The sequence below is a fragment of the Hyaena hyaena genome, unplaced genomic scaffold (genome assembly GCF_003009895.1).
Source record: "Hyaena hyaena isolate Hyena2069 unplaced genomic scaffold, ASM300989v1 scaffold_744, whole genome shotgun sequence".
Taxonomy (NCBI): Eukaryota; Metazoa; Chordata; class Mammalia; order Carnivora; family Hyaenidae; genus Hyaena; species Hyaena hyaena.
The window spans coordinates 105,104-126,770 of NW_024081366.1; the positions used below are offsets into that span (position 1 = coordinate 105,104).

The window sequence follows — 21,667 nt, forward strand, 5'->3', positions numbered from 1 at the left end:
AATTCAAGGATCCAGCATGGGCTGGGAGACATTTTACTCTCAGTCACTCTGGTCCTATGAGACCACTGAAAAGCCATTATGGGCATGTCCATGACTCAGTCAAAAGGCCACTATCTAATTAAAGTGTTTTTTCTAAAGTAGTTACATTATAAGGGTCCCCTAAAGCTCTAGGGAAGGTGTATGGAGCTCCAAGGAACTTATGAGTTCTCTTAGCATTTCAAATAAGACCATTAGACCAAAGCAATATGGAAATTGCTTAAAAACAAGAAGAGTTAAAATCCAAGTTCCAGAAACTTATCAAGGTAAAAATAGAGTTCAAAACATAAATTGGAAAGGAAAGGGCAGACCTACTCCCTTCTCTCCCATCTTCTCCTGGCTTTAGTAATCCAACCCTGCTTTCCAGAGTCTTGGCCTCGGACCTAGACACATGCCAAAAGTAGCCAGGGCTTCCTGGGAAAGTAGGAAAAGAATTGTAAGACAGGAGATAAAAACTTGTTTTACAAGATTTTTTAAATTAATTGAACATCATAAAGATAAAAGAATGGACTCTGGAAATATACTAGATTATGAAAAATAAAAACATTTTGAACAGACCCGTATTCTTGAGCCTGCTTTACAAAGAGGAACAAATCTTCATCACTCTAGCATAATGAGATTTGTAGAAATATGTGTTTATACACACACACATATAAAACACACACACACACACACACACACACACACAATAAATCTTTGCTCTTGGTTTCTTCGCTTCCTCTGACTTGCCCTGGACAGGGCTGGACCTGCAGAAAAGGACAGGGACTCATAAGCCCAGCTTCTGCTTGGCCATCGAGGAACGGAGCTGCAGAGTCCCTTCTGCCCAAGACCCTGGGTACTGTCGCATCTTCTGCCACAGGCTCACTTCTTCCCCAGTCGAGTCCATCCAGTCCACCACTTCCCCATTACTGATCCCTGAGGAGAAACACCAGAGGAAGCTGAACAAGGAACCCACTCCATAGCCTACCGGAAAAGATGGGTTATACAGCAAGGGTAGCCATCCCATAAAAGTGTGCTACAAAGATGGGTTGATGGGATGACAGCCTGCAAACCGCTCCTTGTGACCCTCCAAAGCTATTACTGTGCTCCTGAGACTCTATCAGGAGACTTCAGTTTGATGAAATGAGACTCCAAACAGCACATAGGAGCCTCGGAACTCTTATTCTGGGGCCATTACAGGGCTCTCGTGTCTGACACCTCATACCAGAGCTACTGCTCTTCTGTTATTGCCAACTTAACTGAAAATTTAAAAAAAAAGAAAGAAAGAAAAAGAAAAAAAAAAAGGAAGTAGCAGCAGCATCTGAACACCTTTTTCTCCAACTGTAGACTCTAGGCCTAGATTTCAGAGTGTATGTCCTAATCTCTTGTACATTCATTCTTTCAACAAACATTTACTGATTGCCTACTATGTACCAGGCACTCTTCTGGGCTCTGGAGATACAGTGATGACAAAAAAGTTCTGCCTTGCAGGCAGCTTACATTTGGACAGGGAAAGCAGGAAATATACAAGTAAGTGAAAAGTACTTCAGATAGTGAGTGAGATATGTGTTATGAAATAAATAAGCAGGATGATCTGTAGTGCCTAGATTAGGACCTCATTTACATGGAGTGGTCTGAGGGCCTCTCCAAGGGGACATTTGGGTCAAGCTCTGAAAGATGGGAAGGAGCCTTCCTATAGAGCCTCCCTATAGAGGTTAACTATAATTGCAAAGGTTATGAAGTTGGAATAAGGTTGGTATGTTTGGAGACAGGAAAGAATCATTGTGTTTGGAGCATAGCTGAACAAATAAGAGAGGGATATAGGATGGATCATAAATGAACAAAGGGTCCAGAATCTATAGGGGCCTATCAGAATGACAAGAACTTTGGACTGTCTTCTAAAGTACAGTAGTAAGCCACTGAAGGGTCTTAAGCAGGGGACTCATATGACCTGGCTTACATTTGTAAAAACATCATTATAGACACTTTGTATTAAATGCTTTGTATGATTTATTAATACACAAGTAGTATTAAAGGCTGCAGGCATGTAGACACTGTAGAAAGGAAAAAGAGGGTTCAAGGCTAAGCCTTGAAAAGCACCAATATTTAGAGTGGGTAGACAATGGGAAACACACAAAGAAAGGTGTATATCAGTAGAAGCTAAGTAGTTCAAAAAAGGGGAATGATCAGGGTGCCTGGGTGGCTCAGTCAGTTAAGTGTCCGACTTCAGTTCAGGTCATGATCTCACAGTTCATGGGTTCGAGCCCCATGTCAGGCTCTGTGCTGACAGCTCTGAGTCTGGAGCCTGATTCAGATTCTGTGTCTCCCTCTCTTCTGTCCCTCCCCTGCTCACACACTCTCTCGTTTAAAAATAAACTTGGGGTGCCTGGGGGGCTCACTCGGTTGGGTGTCTAACTTTGGCTCAGGTCATGATCTCACGGTTTGTGGGTTTGAGCCCCGTGTCAGGCTCTGTGCTGACAGTTAGCTCAGAGCCTGGAGCCTGCTTCAGATTGTGTATCACCATCTCTCTCTGACCCTCCCCTGCTCATGCTGCCCCTCTCTCTCTCTCAGAAATAAATAAAAACATAAACAAATAAAATAAAAATAAACTTTAAAAAATTTTTTAAAAGGGGGCAGTGATCAGCTATGCTAATAAATAGCACAAAAATTCTAGTAAGATGAAAACAAAATTTTGTCATGAGCAATTGCTTAGTGGACTGGTAAGACAGAAGCCAGATGACAGTGGATTGAGGACTAAAAGAGATGTGAGGAAGTAGAGACAATTTAAGAAATTAGAAGGGGGATGTGGGATCAAGAAAAGGTTTATTTCTGTTTCTTAATATTGGAAATACCAGAGCTTATCTGTTTTCATCTCCAGGACGGTGGCAGAAAGAATAAAAGTGATCAGACAGAAGAGAGAAGAGATTCCAGAAGTAAGGTTAGGAAGCTGAGGGTGTGATCCAAAACACTTGGAAAGAGCTTGGCCTTTGCTAGAAAGGACTCTTCTTTCACTATAACAGGATGGAAGATGGAAATTATAGGTGCAGATACAGGTAGGTTTTTAGATTTTGGGGGTGGTAAGATGATGGCATTCTTGGCAATCAGGGTCACATTTATCTGTACACATAACAGTGCATGTGCTCAGCCTTCCCCTGGGTCTGCACATAGAAGGCACTCAGTAATATTGGCCAAATGTTAACTGAAAGGAAAGAAGAGAAGTCTTGCCATAGAGGAGCTTTGAAGGAAAGGGGTTGGGTATAGTAGGAGTGAAATACACAAGAAGCCTTTAAAATAGTCAGGATTGGGGAGAGGCTCTCACCAGTGCCAACACCCAGCCTGACCCCTCCCAGGAAGTCATTGCTGGCCAGGGGCTCCCGGTCCCACACAGTCAGTTCCAGGCACATGTGTTGTAGATCTTCCAGCCTCACACCATTGTAGACAAATGTATGGTTGTAGTGGGGATTCAGGGTCTTCTTCATCACAGGAGTTTTACGCTTACTGGCCTTGTTCCTCATGGGAAGGAGGTATCTGGCAGAGGTGGGAAGTAATCAACAACCTACTCAAAACTGGCAAGTATCTATCTATCTAAATTACCCTTCCCTAGCTAGCCCAGGAAGGTAACTCAACATTCAGATCCAAGTACACACACTCCCTCCTTTCAATATGCTGAAGCAGAGTTCCCACTACTTCCACTAGACCATTCACCTGATTCAATTCCTTTAACCTGGAGAGAAAATTAATATAATGGCATTAGTAAATTATTATCTACACTCTACCAGACATGGGTGTTAAATACTGGATCCCATTTCTTTCTTTCTTTTTTATTTATTTTTTGCATTCTTTAATTTAAATTCAAGTTAGTTAACATACTGTGTAGTATTGGCTTCAGGAGTAGAACACAGTGATTCATCACTTACATATAATACCTTGCTCATAATTCTATTTCTATTGGACGAGGTGCTCTTTAAATAAAACCAATAGTAATAACCATAGGCCTAGTCAAACATGATGTGCCAGAGACCTTAGAAGTCAGTAGGGTGATCTATAATTTGGGGAAAGATGGCACTGTTTAAATATTGTGGCGAACAAAGTCCTGAGTGCCTAAATCTTAACAGTCAGGGGACAGAGATTTTTATTCAGGATTAATTAAAAGCATAAATGTATAACAGAGGAAAATTCCAGCCTATCTGTCTACCACCCTCATCTTTGGAAATCCACACTAAGTCACAGTCCAAACTGGGCTCAGAGCAGTACAAAGGTGGTTGTGGAGACTTTGCTATTACCTATTTTCAGAAGCAAAGTTGGTTGCTGGAGGTGATAGTATATACAAGGATAATATCCACAAAGAAAGGTTAAATTGGGTTCCTCTCTTAGCTCTCTTGTCCTGAAACTGGTTACTTTGGTGCTGGTCCAGGGACTCACCCCTTCACAAAGCTGTCTGAAGTCCCTCCTGATTTGGCAGCCGTCAGGTTCTTGGCTTCTTTGATCCACACCTGGAGCTCTCCCCCTTCCCCATCTTTACCTGTAAGGGATGTCACCCATAGCAAGTGAGCCTCTACACCTTCAGACTTGTCTTGATCTTTATCTACAAAGGACCTACCATCCCTTGCCCCTAAAGGCAGCAAGCTCCATGACAATTGGACCACACCTGACTTGTAGTCTCAGGACCTAACACAGTGCCTGACAGTAAGCAACAGGTGCTCAATTAATAAGAACAATAGCAACAAATGCTTTTAGAAAACTGGCTATGTGCCAGATCCTACATTAAGCATTTAATTCTCAATGCAACCATATAAGATAGGTACTATTATTCCTATTTTATAGATGAGAAAATGGGGGCTTAGAGAAATAAAGTTGCCTAATATTTGTTGAATGATTTTTAAAAAGGGAATTCCTCTACCTGTGTTCTTGATCACATGCCCACTTCACAGGACTCATCAGGCATCATCAATTTCAACCCCCACTTCCCATTTTTAATATCTTTCTCTACCAGTCCTATCCCCTCAGTCTAAATATATGCTAATCTCACCTCTTCTCTTAAAAATCCTTTTAAAAGAAAATCTTCCTTTACCCTTATCACCTTCTCAAACTATCCTCCACGTGTCTCCTTTCTTTCACCATCAAAAATCCTGAAAGAGGGGCGCCTGGGTAGCTCAGTTGGTTAAGCGTCCGACTTCAGCTCAGGTCATGATCTCACGGTTCGTGGGTTCGAGCCCCACATCAGGCTCTGTGCTGACAGCTAGTTCAGAGGCTGGAGCCTGTTTAGGATTCTGTGTCTCCCTCTCTCTCTGACCTCTCCCCTGCTCATGCTGTCTCTCTCTCTCTCTCTCTCTCTCTCTCTTTCTCTCTCTCTCTCAGAAATAAATAAAAAAACATTAGTTTTTTTTTTTTTAATCCTGAAAGAAAGAGTCCACGTTCACTACTTCTACTTCTTTGCTTCATTCACTCAGGCTAGTTTCTGGTGAAATCTGGCTTCTGCTTCTACTTATCCACTAAAAATACAACCTAATGCCAATGTGCCATGTCTTCTCAATCGTTATCGGCCTGATATCCAGTAGTATTTCAATACCATTGATGACCTCCACTCTTTTCTTCTTCAAGATCTTTCTTAATAACCCTCTACCTGACTGGATTTTCTTCCTCTCTTCATCCTTTAAAATGTTGTCCTTGCTTCTCTTGTCTAGTTATTCTGTTTTCCCCTTCTTGAGAATCTCATTGATTCCCCAAATCCTATAAATTAGACCTTGCTACAGGTATCTTTCTAAGAACTTTGGCTTCCCATTGCACCAATGGATCAAATTCAACTCCTTAACATTATGTTCAAAGCCCTTTTTAGTCAGGCACTAGCCTCATCAACAATTCCAGCCCCACTCCCACATATACAAACTGTAACCCCAGTGCCACTGAAATAAGGAGTTCACTACCTCACCACTTACACACAGTCCCACATCTACCATGCCTTTTTATAACCTTTGCTCATGCTTTCTCTTCTGGAACTGCTCTTCTCACCCCATCTTCTTTCTTTGCTTCCTGGTAAAATCTTAAGTCCAGTTTCATCATTACGTCCTCTTTGAAGCTCTCCCACATGTAACCGGAGAGAATTCAGCACTCCCGTTATCTGTGGTCTTTTAGCATCTGATTGTCTTACTTGCTAAACTAAGCTCTTCAAGGGAAGGCAAATATGTCTTATTCATCTACATATCCACAGTCACTAGCACAGTGTCTGGTGTGTTGATTCACTCTTCTCAACGTTGACCTTCCTGTCCCTCATACTTCACTACTCCTTGCAACCGACCTTTCTCACCCCCAAAGTTTCTGTTCTATTCTGCCCTCTTAAAAACTTGCCACAGCTGGACCAAGTTCAAGTCAATTTGATGGCCTAAAAAATGAGTGCCAAGACTAAGATATTCCCTTCTGGCTGAAAACAATGCAGAAAAGGCTTACTTAGTAGAGAAATCTTCCCTAGAAGATGATCCAGGGAGCCTCTCAATCTGGTCTCTCCAGCAGTGCTAGCCACCAGCTACACTATCTCACAGACACCCCGTACAGAACACTAAGGGCTAAATCCAGCACCCCCACCCCCCAAACTCACTCTTTTTCCGGTCACCTCCAACAGGGAGTTTGGAGGCTGGGATGTATTTCAATGAAACCACCAACTCGCCTTTGTGTGATGGCAAGCCAGTCGGGGACTCAGCACTGATCTGAAACACAGGGAAACCCGACAGGTCAAGCTGAGCTTCTCAGGACTTGTTGGGACCTCTCGCTGAGGAGATTCTAAAATTAATCCCAAGGACAGCTTCATGATGTAAGAGAATCCACCTTGTGAATACAATCCAGGGTCCCAAGGCCATGGCAGCCACAAGTTTCCAAAGCAGTTCCTTCAGAAGGAGCTGCGGAAGAACCAACAAAGTCTTCTGCAATTTCCACTATTTTGCTACTTTAGGGATATGGTTACTAGATTCCAAATACCCTCAGAAGTCTTCCAGCAAAGTTGCCACACAAACTTACAGGGACTGACACCATGATGAAGAGCCTTGCTATCAACATTATTAGTAAGAGCCAAAAAGTGGGGACAACCTAAATGGCGATCAACATAGGAAAAGTTAAATGAGTGAGTTTAATGCCACGTATGGCATATGGATTATGGCATGCAATCATCAAAAAGAATGCAGGGAATCCATACATGCTGACTCGGAAAGATAGCCAAGAAAGGCAAATGCAGAAAAAAGTAGCCCACTTTTATTAAAATATGTTCCTGTTTGTACATGTAATATATATGTATATAAATAATGATTACCACTTATATACTAGTTACTATGTGCCAGGCACTGTTATAAGTACTTTAAGTATATCATTTTGTATAATTCTCAAGATCGTCCCTATGAGATAGGTACTATTATCCCCATTTTACAGACTGTGAAACAGAGAGGTTAAGTAATTTGCCAAAGATCACACAGTTAGCAATTGGCAGAAACAGGATTCAAATTCAGACAGATTGGCTCCAGAGTCCATGGTTTTAACCACTATACTACACTGTATAGAAAAACCCAGAAAGATACATACAAACTTAACATCTGTTTATTCTACAGAGAGGAGTGGATTGGGAAAAGGAAAGAGGGCTTTCACATTTTAATGTGTGTATATCTACAGTATCTTTTTAAGGAGAAAGGTATGCTCATCCCCACAAGTGCCCTCCTCCATGTCCATCACCCTGCTTCCCCTCCCCACTTGTGGGGATGAGCACTGGGTGTTATATGGAAACCAACTTGACAAAAACTTTTAAAATAAATAAATAAATAAATAAATAAATAAATAAATAAAGAGAAAGGTATGTATCACTTGTATGATTTTCAAAGATAAAGCATATTTTTTCTAAAGACAGCTTGCACAGATTTGAGGACTAGGTAGAGGGAGCTCTGTTGCAAGGATTTGAATATGCCACAATTTATAATTTTATATTTATTTATGTTACTTTTGATTGATGGCTGTCTCCTACCACTAGAACCTAAATGCCAGGACAGAAATCACCCTAGCTTTGCTCAGCCTAGTATGCCTGACACTTAGCAAAGTACCTGGCATACAGTAGATGCTCCAGAAATATTTACTGAATGAATGTAAGAGTGTGTGAGTGAGTGAGTGAGTGAGTGAGTGAGTGAGTGAGTGAATGGAATGAGCAGTAAGTGGCCTATTATCTTTGGCTGTTGGTAGTGGAATTACTTCCCTCTATTGGCTCTCTCGGCACGGTTCTGTTCTTTATGCTTCAGTATCCAGAATATAAGCTGGTATAGACTAGACGTACCCTGTCACCTGCCTGTGTTCACTGGGGCTCCACTAACCTAGGTCCTCAGCATGGAGTATACCAATGCCAGGAAGGCATAATCTCCACTGGTTTGGAAAAATGTACCACATACCCAGAGTGCACAGTTTAATGTATGGGAGAGATACAAAAGAATAGGGAGGTGGATGCCAGGAAGAGAAAACTGAATGGAAGCAAATGGATTGCTAGGAGACACCCACACACATACATACACACACACACACACACACACATGCACGCACACACATGCACACACCCAAAGATAGATCAGAGACAATAAATGTAAAATGTTTTAAGTTAAAATAGATATGTAATACTGGAGTGGTCTATTTTTTGTTTATAAATGTCTACACAATTTAGGAATTCCTAGATCGTGAACTTCAGTAGACTCTTAAAAACTGGAGTTTAGCCTTAGCTAAAATTGGTGTACTTTTTCAGTGGCATATTTCCATTCAAGAGCAAATGCCTCCATTTTAAAGTAGTTTTTTCTTTTGATGTAAGACACTTTAATTGGCAGTGCTTCATAATGGTTTATAGTGGCATTTCCAATATAATTATTATCAACTGCAGGCCCCTGAGAGAATTATTTGTGTGCCAAATATTTAAGAAATTCTAAATGTCTAACAATGTGGATAGTTTGGTGATCATTGCTCTCCTGTTTTTATTAGTAAAGGGGAAGATTTAACATTGTTAATATTTTCTAAGGAGGGCAGGAGCTATCGAAATAGTGCATGTGTTTCCTTTGACTCAGAAATTCCACCACCAGAAATTTCTTCTACAGTTACATTCACATAAGATGGCCAAGATATAGTACTGTATAGTTTTTTTTTTTTTACAAATAGTTTACTGTCAAATTAGTTTCCACATAACACTCAGTGCTCATCCCCACAAGTGTCCTCCTCCATGCCCCTCCCCCCCTCCCCCCCACATCCATCAGTCCTCAGTTTTTGTCAGCATTCAAGAGTCTCTCATGGTTTGCCTCTCTCCCTTTCCCCCACCATTTCCGCCCTTCTTCTCCCCCTTGTTCCTCCGTCAAGTTCCTCCTAAGCCTCCTATACGTGCAAACATATGATATTTGTCCTTCTCTGCCTGACTTATTTCGCTCAGCATAACACCCTCAAGATCCATCCATGTTGCTACACATGGCCAGATTTCATTGTTTCTCATTGCCATGTAGTATTCCATGGTATAGATAAACCACATCTTCTTGATCCATTAATCAATTGATGGACACTTAGGCTCTTTCCATGTTTTAGCTATTGTAGAGAGTGCTGCAATGAACATTGGGGTACATGTGCTCCTATGCATCAGCATTTCTGTATCCCTTGGGTAAATTCCTAGCAGTGCTATTGCTGGGCCATAGGGGAGTTCTTTTGTTAGTTTCCTGAGGAACCTCCACACTGTTTTCCAGAGGGGTTGTACCAGTTTACATTCCCTACTACTGTATAGTTTTAATAGCAAAGAAAGCAAACAATTTATAATACAGGTACATGAAAGAATACTATACAGCAATGAAAATGAGATAGATATGTAAGTGATGGCATAGAAAGAGGCCCATGATAAATAATAAATTGTTAAATGAAGACACTCAAAACATGTACACAATGAGGATCATATAAGCCTATTTGTATAAAAAGGAAAAAAAATAAATCCCTAAGTGTATATCTATGCTGCTTAATCAAAAATCTCTATGAAGATATCCAAGTAGTTGATAACAGTGGTTATTTCCAGGGAATGAAATGTACTTTTCTTTTTATACAATTCTATGTTGTTTTAATTTTTAACCATGTGCACAAAAATCCTTTTATTCTTAATTTTTTAATAACCAATATATGCAGACATGGTAAAAAGCTCAAACTTTATGGAAGGGCATACAGAGAAAACTAAATTGCTCTTTCACCTCAGTCTCTCTTCCCAGAGGCAGCCACTATTACTAGCTTCTTGTCTGTCTTTCCAAAAAATAGTCTCTGTACCACCTACTATTTTTAGCATTTAAAATGCTGGTGTAAAAAAAAATGTTACCAAGGAATCTTGCCATTGAACAGTTCATATCATCAAGAAATCCTAACTCTGTTTTAGCGATTTTCTCTTAACCGCAATGAGAGTAACCTACTGAATGTTCATTATATGTCACACACTGTTTGGTACTTTGCATACAATCCTGTGAAAAGTGAATATTATTGTTAATTCTGTAGATGAGTAAACTAAGACTCACAGAAGCTAAATGATTTACCTAAGTTACTTTGTAAGAGAGGTGACTTAACTAGCTGGCAAATAACAGAACCAGGATTCAAATCCAGGTCTGCACTCAGATCCCAGGCACTACAATGTATACTGCTACACTCTCACCTGAGATGCCATCTCCAAAGTAAAATTGTTCCTGGCTTGTGTGACAAAAAACACAATAATTAGATCTCTATGAATTGCTGTATTTCCCACTGCTTTAGTGAAAAACTTAGCTTGGAAAAGGAGTATAGATTAGGATACACCCAAAAGGCTAGCTTGGAGAAGAGATGCAAGTTAGGATGTTAGGATATGCCCAAACTCTGGAATGTTATGACACAAACCTTGGCACACACACATCAAAGACTTTTCAAAGGAAAACCATGGCTTTGTCCTTTGCCTGGCCTGCATAAAAGAGATAACACACTTGTCATGCAAGTGCATTTGAAATTACTGTCCAACTCAGAAGCCCCAGCAGGGTGCGCTAGAACTCTAGAGATTACATTCAAAGACGCTACCAATATGTAACAGCAGAGGTCACTGCAGACAATGCTACCTCAGCACCAAAATGTGTAACTTATTAAAGCAGACTACCTTCCCATGTAAAGGCAGGCAGTGATCCAGTTTCTTATCAATTTTCCAGGAATCCATCTGGACCTCTGCCTCTCCAAGGAAAGTGTTTCTGCCAAAACGACCGTGATGCCAAACTGAGAACTGCAACGTCCTCTGGGCCAGGAGAGATTCTGGGATCTCATACTGCAAACAAAAGGAAAAGCCCAGGATGATTAGTTCGTGGTAATTCCTCAGAAAAGACTATTCCAAAATCTGAGCAACCATACTCAAAGTCCATAATCCTGAATACCAAATTACTTTAGTCCCTAAGAACTTTGAGTTTCCTTCATCAAACCCTCCACTTACCACTTTTCACAAAAACCTACCCTATTCCATGGAAGGAGCTGGAAAATTAATTTTTCCTTGACTGGGTGAAAGAATAATGGAACATTCAAAAAGGATTGACACAGAAACTCCTGATCCCAAATAACTTTTTAAAATGATATTTGTGGGGCGCCTGGGTGGCTTAGTCGGTTAAGCGTCCGACTTTCGCTTAGGTCATGATCTCGCGGTTCGTGGGTTCGAGCCCCGCGTCGGGCTCTGTGCTGACTGCCAGCTCAGAGCCTGGAGCCTGTTTCAGTCTGTGACTCCCTCTCTCTCTGACCCTCCCCTGCTCAAGCTGTCTCTCTCTCTCTCCTAGAAATAAATAAAACATTAAAAAAAATAAAATAAAATGATATTTGTGGTCACATGAATTACCAACCAATTTCACAACAATCTAAGCCAGATCACCTTTGTTCTCTTCTCTGGGAAGTTAGTATGTGAACAGATGCCCATGGTGCACCTTCAGAAACAGACATGGCCACTGAAAGCTATGTCAACAAGCCGTGTAACAGAGGCATTGGTATAGCTCTTAGCACATTAGACAGGACAAGTTCTACTCTCAGGGTCTAGATACTTACTCTGAGGGTCTCGTCATATAGCGGATTGATGGTGTCCCGCTTGATGCTCGTTTTTCTTTTTCCCTGGCGGGACTTGTCAGGCAGAAGATAAGTCTTTACATATCTAGAGACCAAGGAGAGAACTCAGTCATTTGTTGTCTTTTCTCAAGCCCAGTCTTCACTTCTCTGCTTTCCATATACATATGCCATGATGAAATAAAAATGCCACATCAAGCTCTCTTAGACATGTCCTTCTTGTATTTTCCCAATCCTGGTCCATCTAGGATATCTCTTCTAATCACTCTCAGTCACACCTCCCTGTCTGCCCAGGAAGTGATAACCTCAGTTCAAGAATGCCCACATAGATGCCAGGATCTGAGCTTTCAACTCAGAGCATCAGTCAGGTTCCAGAAGCACTCACGGGTTAGAGCGCTTCTTGGCTTCATCAGCATAGGCCAGCTGGTAGCACTCCTTCACATGGATGACCAGAGTCTGTGTTTGCTGCTCATACTTCAAGGAAAAGACAATCTTGCCAGTCACAAAGATGTTTCCAAAATCGCCAGCTTCACTATAGATGCTCATCATGCTGCCAATTGTACTCTGAAGATAAAGCACCCACAAACATCTGGTAAAGGCATACTCCCCCTCCCACATTGTTCACATCCTCCTTCAAAATAAAGCCACAGTCATGGAACAAAACAAAAGCTTCAGAAGCCCCTGCTGTAAGCCTGTGCTGCCAACAGGCTCGCACTCAGAGCATGAGACAGCCTAGTAGCACATTTACAATTGTTGAGGTTAATAATCAGTTCATGGCTCACCTATGCTTAGTTTCTCTTTTCCCCTTCTTTTTAAAAATTTTATTTTTAGTTTTCACCTGTCCCAGAAGGTAGACAAGGAGTACGGGTAGGATGAAACTATGGTTTTGGTGTATGTTATATATGCTAAAATGTTGGTTAGAGGGGGTCAGTTGCTCATTAAAACAAGGTGCCTCAATTATCTTTGGGTTTCTTTTATCCACCGTATCTCTATCAAGACCTATAGAAAAAGTGATTCTGTAAGAAATGGGGCGGGGCGGGGGTTGCAGTGAATCCCACCAGAGTTGAAAAGACCTCTTCTTCTCAGGTAGTAGTTGGCTCTGTAATAGAATAGAATAGAATAGAAGCCTACCATTCTATTCCTGTGTGTGAGTAGGAACAAACCCTAATCACTCTGGCTCCTGACTCTGTAACCCTTAAACACCAATCTTCATACCTCTGACAGAACTAGGCCCTACTTCTTTTTTTAATTTTTTAATGTTTTATTTATTCCTGAGAGAGAGAGAGAGAGAGCAGGGGAGGGTCAGAGAGAGAGGGAGATACAGAATCTGAAACGGGCTCCAGGCTCTGACCTGGAAGTCAGCACAGAGCCCAAGGCGGGGCTGGAACCCACGAACCGTGAGATCATGACCTGAGCCGAAGTCAGATGCTTAAACGACTGAGCCACCCAGGCGCCTCAGCCCTAATTCTTAACTATCTCTTTAACTTCATGATTCTGATTGGTATTGCTGCTCCTTAGTCATACCCTGATTCCAACTAACCCTGCCAGGGCCCCCCTCATGACAGTGTTCTTTTTCTTTTAAATGTTAACTTATTTATTTTGAGAGAGGGGGAGACAGGTAATCCCAAGCAGGCTCCAAACTGTCAGCACAGGGCTCCCTCTCACGAAGCAGGAGATCATGACCTGAGCCGAAATCAAGAGTCAGATGCTTAACTGACTGAGCCACCCGGGTGCTCCAACAACGCTTTAGAATGTGAGATTTGGAGTGGACTCTGATAAAGAAATATTACCTTGCCCACTTCATGGCCCGCCACCTTTTTAGAGGAGAAGCTATGGTTTACTCTTCACAAAGCTGTGATAAAGAATGTCTCAAGGCCTAATTACTGAATTACCTAACTACTTCCAGGGCAGAGGCTGAGGGAAATCACCTAGCTGTGCACTAAGCAACTATTATCTCAACTGCAGATATGAATAAACAAATGCATCTCACTTACCTGGAAAGAGTGACTAGGATGATTTCCCCCCGTCTTGACTCTGATTAAGAGAGATACTTCCTTCATTCCTGGTACCCAAACATGTCTGTAGCTACAGAACCAATAGAACTTACCATGGATGAACCACTTCGCATGCTGCTTCTGGCTAGCTTCTGGCGATGAAGCTTCACCAGATGGTCAATGTCTTCTTCTTCCTCTTCCTCTTCCTGTAGCAATAAATATAGATTCAGAGTTAACAAAATAAGAAAAAGTTCAAAAACTAATGAACTTCCTTTAGTGGGAGCCATAATTATTGCTAAACTCTGAGGTGTCATTGTGCACATGTATGCACATATCCTTATTTTGTGTCTCCCATTTCAGGTTTCCAAAATATATAAACTATATTCCAACCATCTTTCTCAAATCTCAAGGGACTAAGATAAGAATACCTCTTTCCTATTTGACTGCCCCAACCCAACCACCCCTTTACATTTAAATCAAAATAAGTATTTATTTGAATCCCCAACTGTATATCAAGCAATATATTCTAGGATGAGACAGTAAAGACAGTCTTTTCCTTTTTTTAAAAAATTTTTAAAAAATTTTATTTCTGAGAAAGAGAGACAGCGTAAGCAGGGGAGGATCAGAGAGAGAGACACACATACAGAATCTGAAACAGGCTCCAGGCTCTGAGCTAGCTGTCAGGACAGAGCCCAACGCGGGGCTCAAACCCACGAACCATGAGATCATGAACTGAGCTGAAGTCGGACACCCAACCGACTGAGCCACCCAGGTGCCCCAACAGTCTTTTTCTTTAAGCAATTCAGCAACGAGATTTACTTCACAATAAAGATTCATGTTGCCCTTTCCTAAAGAATTAGACAGGTTGATTAAGAGTATCAAATACTAAGGTCAACTGTAGATTTATAAAATTTCATAGAGTGGACAAGTGAAATACAAGAGCACTTACCATATCTACACTGAGACCTGGGACAGATTTGCTTCTGTCTCCCAAGGAACCACTTTCATGTCCCACATCTTCTGGGCGAAGATCAATCACAGATTTCGTATACTCTGAGTGGAAAAGCAAAAACCCAAATCAAAAGAGACCTACTCTTCTCCATACCAAGAACCCATGCAGAGTACTGAGATCTTCAATCTCAAAGGCCATGAAGGGAAACCTACCTGAAGGTCTGAGAATTTTTCTAGTGTTCTTCTTAAATATCATTTCACCCTCATCAACTGATACTGCATTTTGACTCCCAGGCTGAGTTTCCTAGGAAGGAATAAGGGCAAGGAAATGGAAAAGGACTCCTGGGTAGGTGGAGGATGAATAAGGAAAAAAATTCACTTAAGAATAAGACTCAGACTTTTGCTGAATTATGTGAATTTAAAGGAAAAATTAACCTTAGGAATTTAATCCTAGGAAGTAGTACAAAACCTATTTTCTGACATGTTTCAACCAAAACCTTAAATGCTCCCAAGAGAATTTGAACCAAAATTTGTTTAGCTGAGTTCCTGACAGAAACAATTCTTGAGAAGGGAAAAAGACAGAGAGAGAAAGAGAGAAGACCGAGAGAGACCCCAACCAACCAATACCTACAGCTTACCTTTTCTACTTGAGATGTGGGGGCAGACATCTTCTTCCATTCTGGAAAGAGTCCAGATTTATCCAGAGAGTCTCTCCTGGAGGTAGATATAGAAGTTATAACAAAATCACCTCCTCACCTTCCCCATCTATGGAAGGAGATCCACTGGCTTGGGGTCATTGTAGTAACCAAATCCAGAAGGTAAACTTCACATCTGATTTATCTTGAAGGAATGCAGACAATCAGATAAGCAACTTTGCACAAACACAAGCACTCATTCCCCCATTCCTAAGGGACAGCAGGGACCATTGCTACTAGTCCAGGAAGACTCCTCCAAGATGCAGCAGCCTGTAGAGTTACCATGCTCTAGAAGGCTGTGCTCGGAGTCCACAGTAACTGTACTACTGACAGACTTGTGGCAAGGTCAGAGAAAATACTTTGACTTGCTGAGGACAGAAGTCAGGAACACTGAAGGCACAGGACCCCTGAGCTAGACAACAAAATGGAGACTTGGGTTGAATGGAAGTACAGGGACTAGCAGGGGTTTCACCTTGACATGCTATCCGAGTCAGCTGTGTAGCTATCCAGACTCTCACTCTCAGCCTCCAGTGCACTCTTTCCACTTTTCAGCTTGGGCACTTCAAATGGCACACTAGAATAAAATCCAAGAGCCAATGTGTAAAGGAAGTGGGCTGTCCTGCTGGGAGTCAGGCTTCTTTCCAATCCATTCACAGTGGTAGCCTAAGAAATCTTTCCAAGATAAATATCTGAGTATATACCTTTAAAACTTTTCAGCAACTCCTCATTGCTATTGGGATTGAGTTCAAACTCCTTAGCATGGCAAGAAAATCCTTATGATTTTGACCCCTGCTCACTTCTCCAGACTCATCTTTCACCCTCAACCTCTCCTTATATTTACATTTCCAGAATGATTAAGCTCTTTTGGTTCTTTGAATATGCCAAAGTTCTCCCTTTTGCTTTTGTCTCTGCCTGGGATGTTCTTTTTACAATGAGGACTTTTCTTCACCTGGCTAAATCAACTCCTGCTTCAGGTCTCTCCTTGTATGTCAATTCCTCTAGGTCTCTCTGACTATGCTCCCACCCCAAGTCTAGATTAGTAACCTTATATGCTCGTAAAGCACCCTGATTTCTTGGTAGCAGTCATCACATATGTAATTATTTATGTCTTTCAAACAAATTATTTAATTTATTCAATAATTTAAACAAATGACTTATTTAATGTCTTTCCCCTCCATTAGACTAAGTTCTGTGAGATCAGTGACCACATATCTTTCTCACTGCTGTGTTCCCAATGCCTAGAAGAGAAACTACCATACAGGGGGGCACTCATATATTTGTTTACTGAATATTCTCAGTGGGGCTTAATGTATGCACATAAATAAGTAGTATGTTTCAAAGACAGTATTCAGAAGACCAGAATTCTTTCTCAGCTTAATGAATGGGCATTCAAAATAGTAGTTCTCATCTCTAAAGGGAAGGACTCAATTTCTGGGCCTCAAGGAATTTGTGAGAGCAGTTAAGAAAAGGGGAAAATTGTTCTTCCTCAATAATCTCAACTAATTTCACTTGATTGCCAGGACATGACACTCGTCTGGTCCTCTGACCTTGCTGGGGTCTCCTTCTCAGGTTCCTTTGCTGGTCCTTCATCTCCTAGACCCCTAATCTTCGGATTGTGTCCAGGTTTATTCCTTAGACTGCTTCTCTTCACTATCTAGAATTATCCCTAAATGATCTCATCTAGTCTCATGGCTTTAAATATCCTCTATAAACTAATAATTCCTAAATTTATCTCTCACTCAAATTCCAGGCTTGTATTTCCAACAGCCTATTTGACATCTCTGTTTGGATGTCTCAAACACAGCAAGTATAAGATTAAGGCCCTAATCCTCCTCCAAATCTGCTCTTCCCTCAATTTCATCAACTGACAACTTCCTCCTTTCATTCTCTGGTCAAAGATCTTGATTTTCCTGGACTCTCCTTATTCTCTTACAATGCAAATCCTATCTTTTAGCAAATATTCTTCGCTCTCTATTCTTTTTTTAATGTTTGTTTATTTTAAGAGAAAGAGGTAGAGAGAGAGCAGTGGACGGGCAGGGAGAGAGGGAGACAGAAAGTCCTAAGCAGGCTCTGTACTGCTAGTGCAGAACTGGCATGGGGCTCAAACTCATGAACTATGAGATCATGACCTGACCTGAAATCAAGAATCAGATGCTTAACTGATAGAGCCACCCAGGTAACCCCTGGCTCTGTCTTCAATTATATCTAGAATCTGACCAGTTCTTGTCCCCTCCACTGCCACTACTTTTGGTCCAAACCACCATCATCTAGCTACTGGATGATCACAATAGCCTCCTGACTGAACTCCCTGCTTCAACCCTAGTCCCTACTCAATACAACAGTCAAAACAAGATTTAAAATATAAATCCAAATATAAATTACCATATGACCCAGCAATTCCACTTCTCAGTATATACCCGAGAGAGCTAAAAACATGTGTCCATACAAAAACTTGTACATGAATATTCATAGCAGCATTATTTACAATAGCCAACAGGTGGAAACAGTCTAAATGTCAACAAATGGGTGAATGGATAAACAAAATGCAGTATATCCATACAATAAAACATTATTGTAAATAAAAAGAAATGAAGTTTTGATACACGCTACAATGCAGATGAACCTTGAAAATATTATGCTAAGTGAAAGAAGCAAGACACATTTTGCATGACTCCATTTATGAAAGATCTAGAATAGGTAAATCTGTGTCTCTAGAAAGGAAATTAGGGACTGGAGGAAATGGGGAGCAACCTCTTAATATATGTTATGTGAATTTTACCTCAGTTTAAACAAAGAAAAAAAGATCATGTCACTCAGAGTCCTCCTCATACGGAGTGAAAGACAGGGTCCTCACAGGTGCCAACAAAGTCTTCCATGATCTGCTTCTCATCCCTTCTCTGTCCTCATCTCCTACCACTCTCCCCTTGCTTATTCAGTTCCAGATTACCCAACCATGCCAAATATAAACTCACCTTCAGGTCTTTATATCTTCTGCTTTCTCTGCCCACGGTGCTCTTTCCCCGTGTACTCCCAGGGATTGCCCCCTCATTTGCTTCATGTCTTTGCTCAGAGGCACCTTATTATTAAGACTTTTCCCTGGCTACCCTAAGTGAAACAGCATATATACACACATGTTTTCCTGGCACTCCCTAACCCTTTAGCCTACTTCATTTTCTCCATAGCACTTGTCAACATCTGATATAATATATTTATTCATTGCCTGTGTCTACCCACCCCCAAAAGGACTAAGTTCCACAAGCAAGAGACTTTATTGTATTTACCAATGAATCCCACAGCCTAAAACAATGCCTGGCAAATAGTAGACATTCATACATATTTGTTCAAAAAAATGAGCAAACTAATAAACAAAGAACAAAGTAACCAGAATCTATAATGTCTTAGACAGTACATAATAAACTTTCCAGGTTATCACATGATGTTTGCAAACACTTTATGAAAACAGACAGCACGTTTGGATCTCCTAGGGTGTGTGTGAAACAGTGGTCATTTCATGAGAGATGTATTAGTTTTATAGTCCAAGGCACAGGAGGGAAGTGGATTTCATTTTTACTTTAAAATCATTCTTTTTACCCCTTTGCTCCAAAGAGTAAAGAACCCAAAGAGGAACCAGTCCTCTAGAGAAGTAGTTCAACAATAGCTCATAGAGTGTGTTTTCTGCTTGTATTTTTCCTAAAGATTAACATGTACTAATCCAGAGCTGATACAAATAACCCTAGGGTAAAAAGGCAATTATTGACATCTGCGCAGTAAAAAATAGACCACGATATGGGAGTCCTGGGCTCTAACTGTATAATCTCAGGTTAATCACTTATCTTGCTTTCTTTTCTGTAAAAATAAGAGGGCTGAATTTGATTACTTCTGAGGCTCCATAATTTTATGGCGAAGATCATTTATGGCCACTTAATCTCCTTCCATGTTTAGGATAAATAAGTCTTCTGGGTCCAATGAGACAAGAGGTCATAGACAGCCAGAAACAGCAGGTTTCAGAAATTACATTCTGACCAATGATGTCAGATTGTTAATCATATTCAGTAAATAAAAGCCATTCTTATCCTTATCCACAATATCCTTATGCACAAAGGAAAAAGGGAGCCTCATCACCTAGAACAGATGAGTCACCCACCCCAAGCTGTGTGAATAAAATCATAGTACATACATACAATGAAACACCATACAGATAGCAAAAAAAAAAAATATGCCAGACCCTTGATGCTGACATGGAAGTATGTTGATGTTATATTTTTCTGTAATTGTTCCTTTTACACCTTGAGTTATAACTATATAAATAAATTGAACATGTTTAAGTGCGCAATTGGATGAGTTTTAACATATACATACATGTGTGAAACCATCACCACAATTAAGATAGTGAACCTATTTATCACTCTCAAAAGCTTCCTCTTGCCCCTTCATAATCCATTCCTTACTCTTGGACAGAAAGCGTTGATCTGCTTTCTGCCACTAAAATTTGGATTGCATTTTCTACAATTTTATATAAATAGAATCATACAGTATATCTTCTCTTTTGCTTGGCTTTTTTTTTTTTCACTCAGCATGATTATTTTGAGATTCATCCATGTTGTTTGTATCAACAGTTTATTCCTTTTCAGTGCTGAGTAGTATTCCACTGTACAAACAAGCCACTATTTATCCCTTCAACTATTGATAGACATCTGAGTTGTTTCCAGCATTTGGCTATTACAAATAAAGCTGCTATGAACATTCACCTACAAGTCTTTGAACGGACATACGCTTTTGCTTCTCTGGAGTAAATACTTAGGAATGGGATGGCTGAATCACAAGGTAGTGCACATTTAACTAAACTACTAATAAGCTGTTTTTCCAAGTGGCTGCACTGTTACACGTTCCCACCAGCAGTGTATGAGAATTCCAGTTGCTTTATAATCTCACCAACAATTGGTATGATCTGTTTTTTAATTTTAGCTATTCTTGTGGGTATACAGTTGTATCTTATTATGATTTTAATTTGCATTTCTCTAATAACTAAAGATGTTGAGCATCTATTTTGTGCTCATTTGACATCTACATAGTGTCTTTGGCAAAATGTCTGTTCAATTACTTTGCCAATTTTTACTGGATTATCTATATTACGGAGTTTTCAGCGTTCTTTCACTTTCATTTATTATCACTTAACATGTATTCAGTATGACCCTTTCTTTAAAAAGAAATGAAAAGGGGCACCTGGGTGGCTCAGTCGGTTAAGCCTCCGACTTCGGCTCAGGTCATGATCTCACTGTTCGTGGGTTCAAGCCACATGTCGGGCTCTGTGCTGACAGCCAGCTCAGAGCCTGGAGCCTGTTTCAGATTCTGTGTCTCCACCTCTCTCTGACCCTCCCCTGCTCATGCTGTCTCTCTCTCTCACAAATAAAAACAGAAAGAGAAAAAAGAAATGAAAAATTTAAGAATCCAACCCGTATTTATATATTTAGACAGTATGGTAGTCCATACACTGAAGTTAGTAATGAGTATTAGTAATAGTAGTCTAAGGCAGAAGCAGTGAGGCTACAGGGGACTTATTTTACATATTCTATATTAACAATCATATAAAATATGATTAAGTCATTTCTCTTTGGCTGAGGGAAATTTAGGGAAAAAAACACAAATAAAGGCCAAAATATTCACCAGAAGCAGCCAAATAAGGAGTAAAGCCTCAAGTCATAAGTTCAAAAGGTCAAAGCTAAGGAAACAGAAGAAAGATTTAGTTCAGGGGCACCTGGGTGGCTCAGTCAGTTAAGCATCCGACTTCAGCTCAGGTCATGATCTCAACCATTTGTGGGTTTGAGCCCCACGTTGGGCTCTGTGGTCATAGCTCAGAGCCTGGAGCCTGCTTCGGATTCTGTGTCTCCCTTTCTGTCTCATCTCTGCTCACATGCTTGCTCTCTCTCAAAAATATATAAACAT

At 40.7% G+C, this 21,667-nt stretch overlaps 1 protein-coding gene across 1 annotated transcript in view; it reads right to left on the minus strand.

The window, feature by feature from the left end:
* Positions 1-722: 722 nt before the first annotated feature.
* The window catches only part of SYTL4 (synaptotagmin like 4), a 32,714-nt gene continuing 11,769 nt past the window's right edge, over positions 723-21,667 (minus strand). The window contains exons 5-16 of the mRNA XM_039218098.1: positions 16,197-16,298; positions 15,668-15,743; positions 15,243-15,333; positions 15,028-15,131; positions 14,192-14,284; positions 12,470-12,648; positions 12,070-12,172; positions 11,150-11,311; positions 6,608-6,716; positions 4,438-4,537; positions 3,335-3,543; positions 723-951 (exon numbers count right to left, since the gene is read on the minus strand). Coding sequence (XP_039074029.1) covers positions 803-951; positions 3,335-3,543; positions 4,438-4,537; positions 6,608-6,716; positions 11,150-11,311; positions 12,070-12,172; positions 12,470-12,648; positions 14,192-14,284; positions 15,028-15,131; positions 15,243-15,333; positions 15,668-15,743; positions 16,197-16,298 — 1,477 coding nt within the window. The 3' untranslated portion in view covers positions 723-802. The remainder of the gene's footprint in view (positions 952-3,334; positions 3,544-4,437; positions 4,538-6,607; positions 6,717-11,149; positions 11,312-12,069; positions 12,173-12,469; positions 12,649-14,191; positions 14,285-15,027; positions 15,132-15,242; positions 15,334-15,667; positions 15,744-16,196; positions 16,299-21,667) is intronic.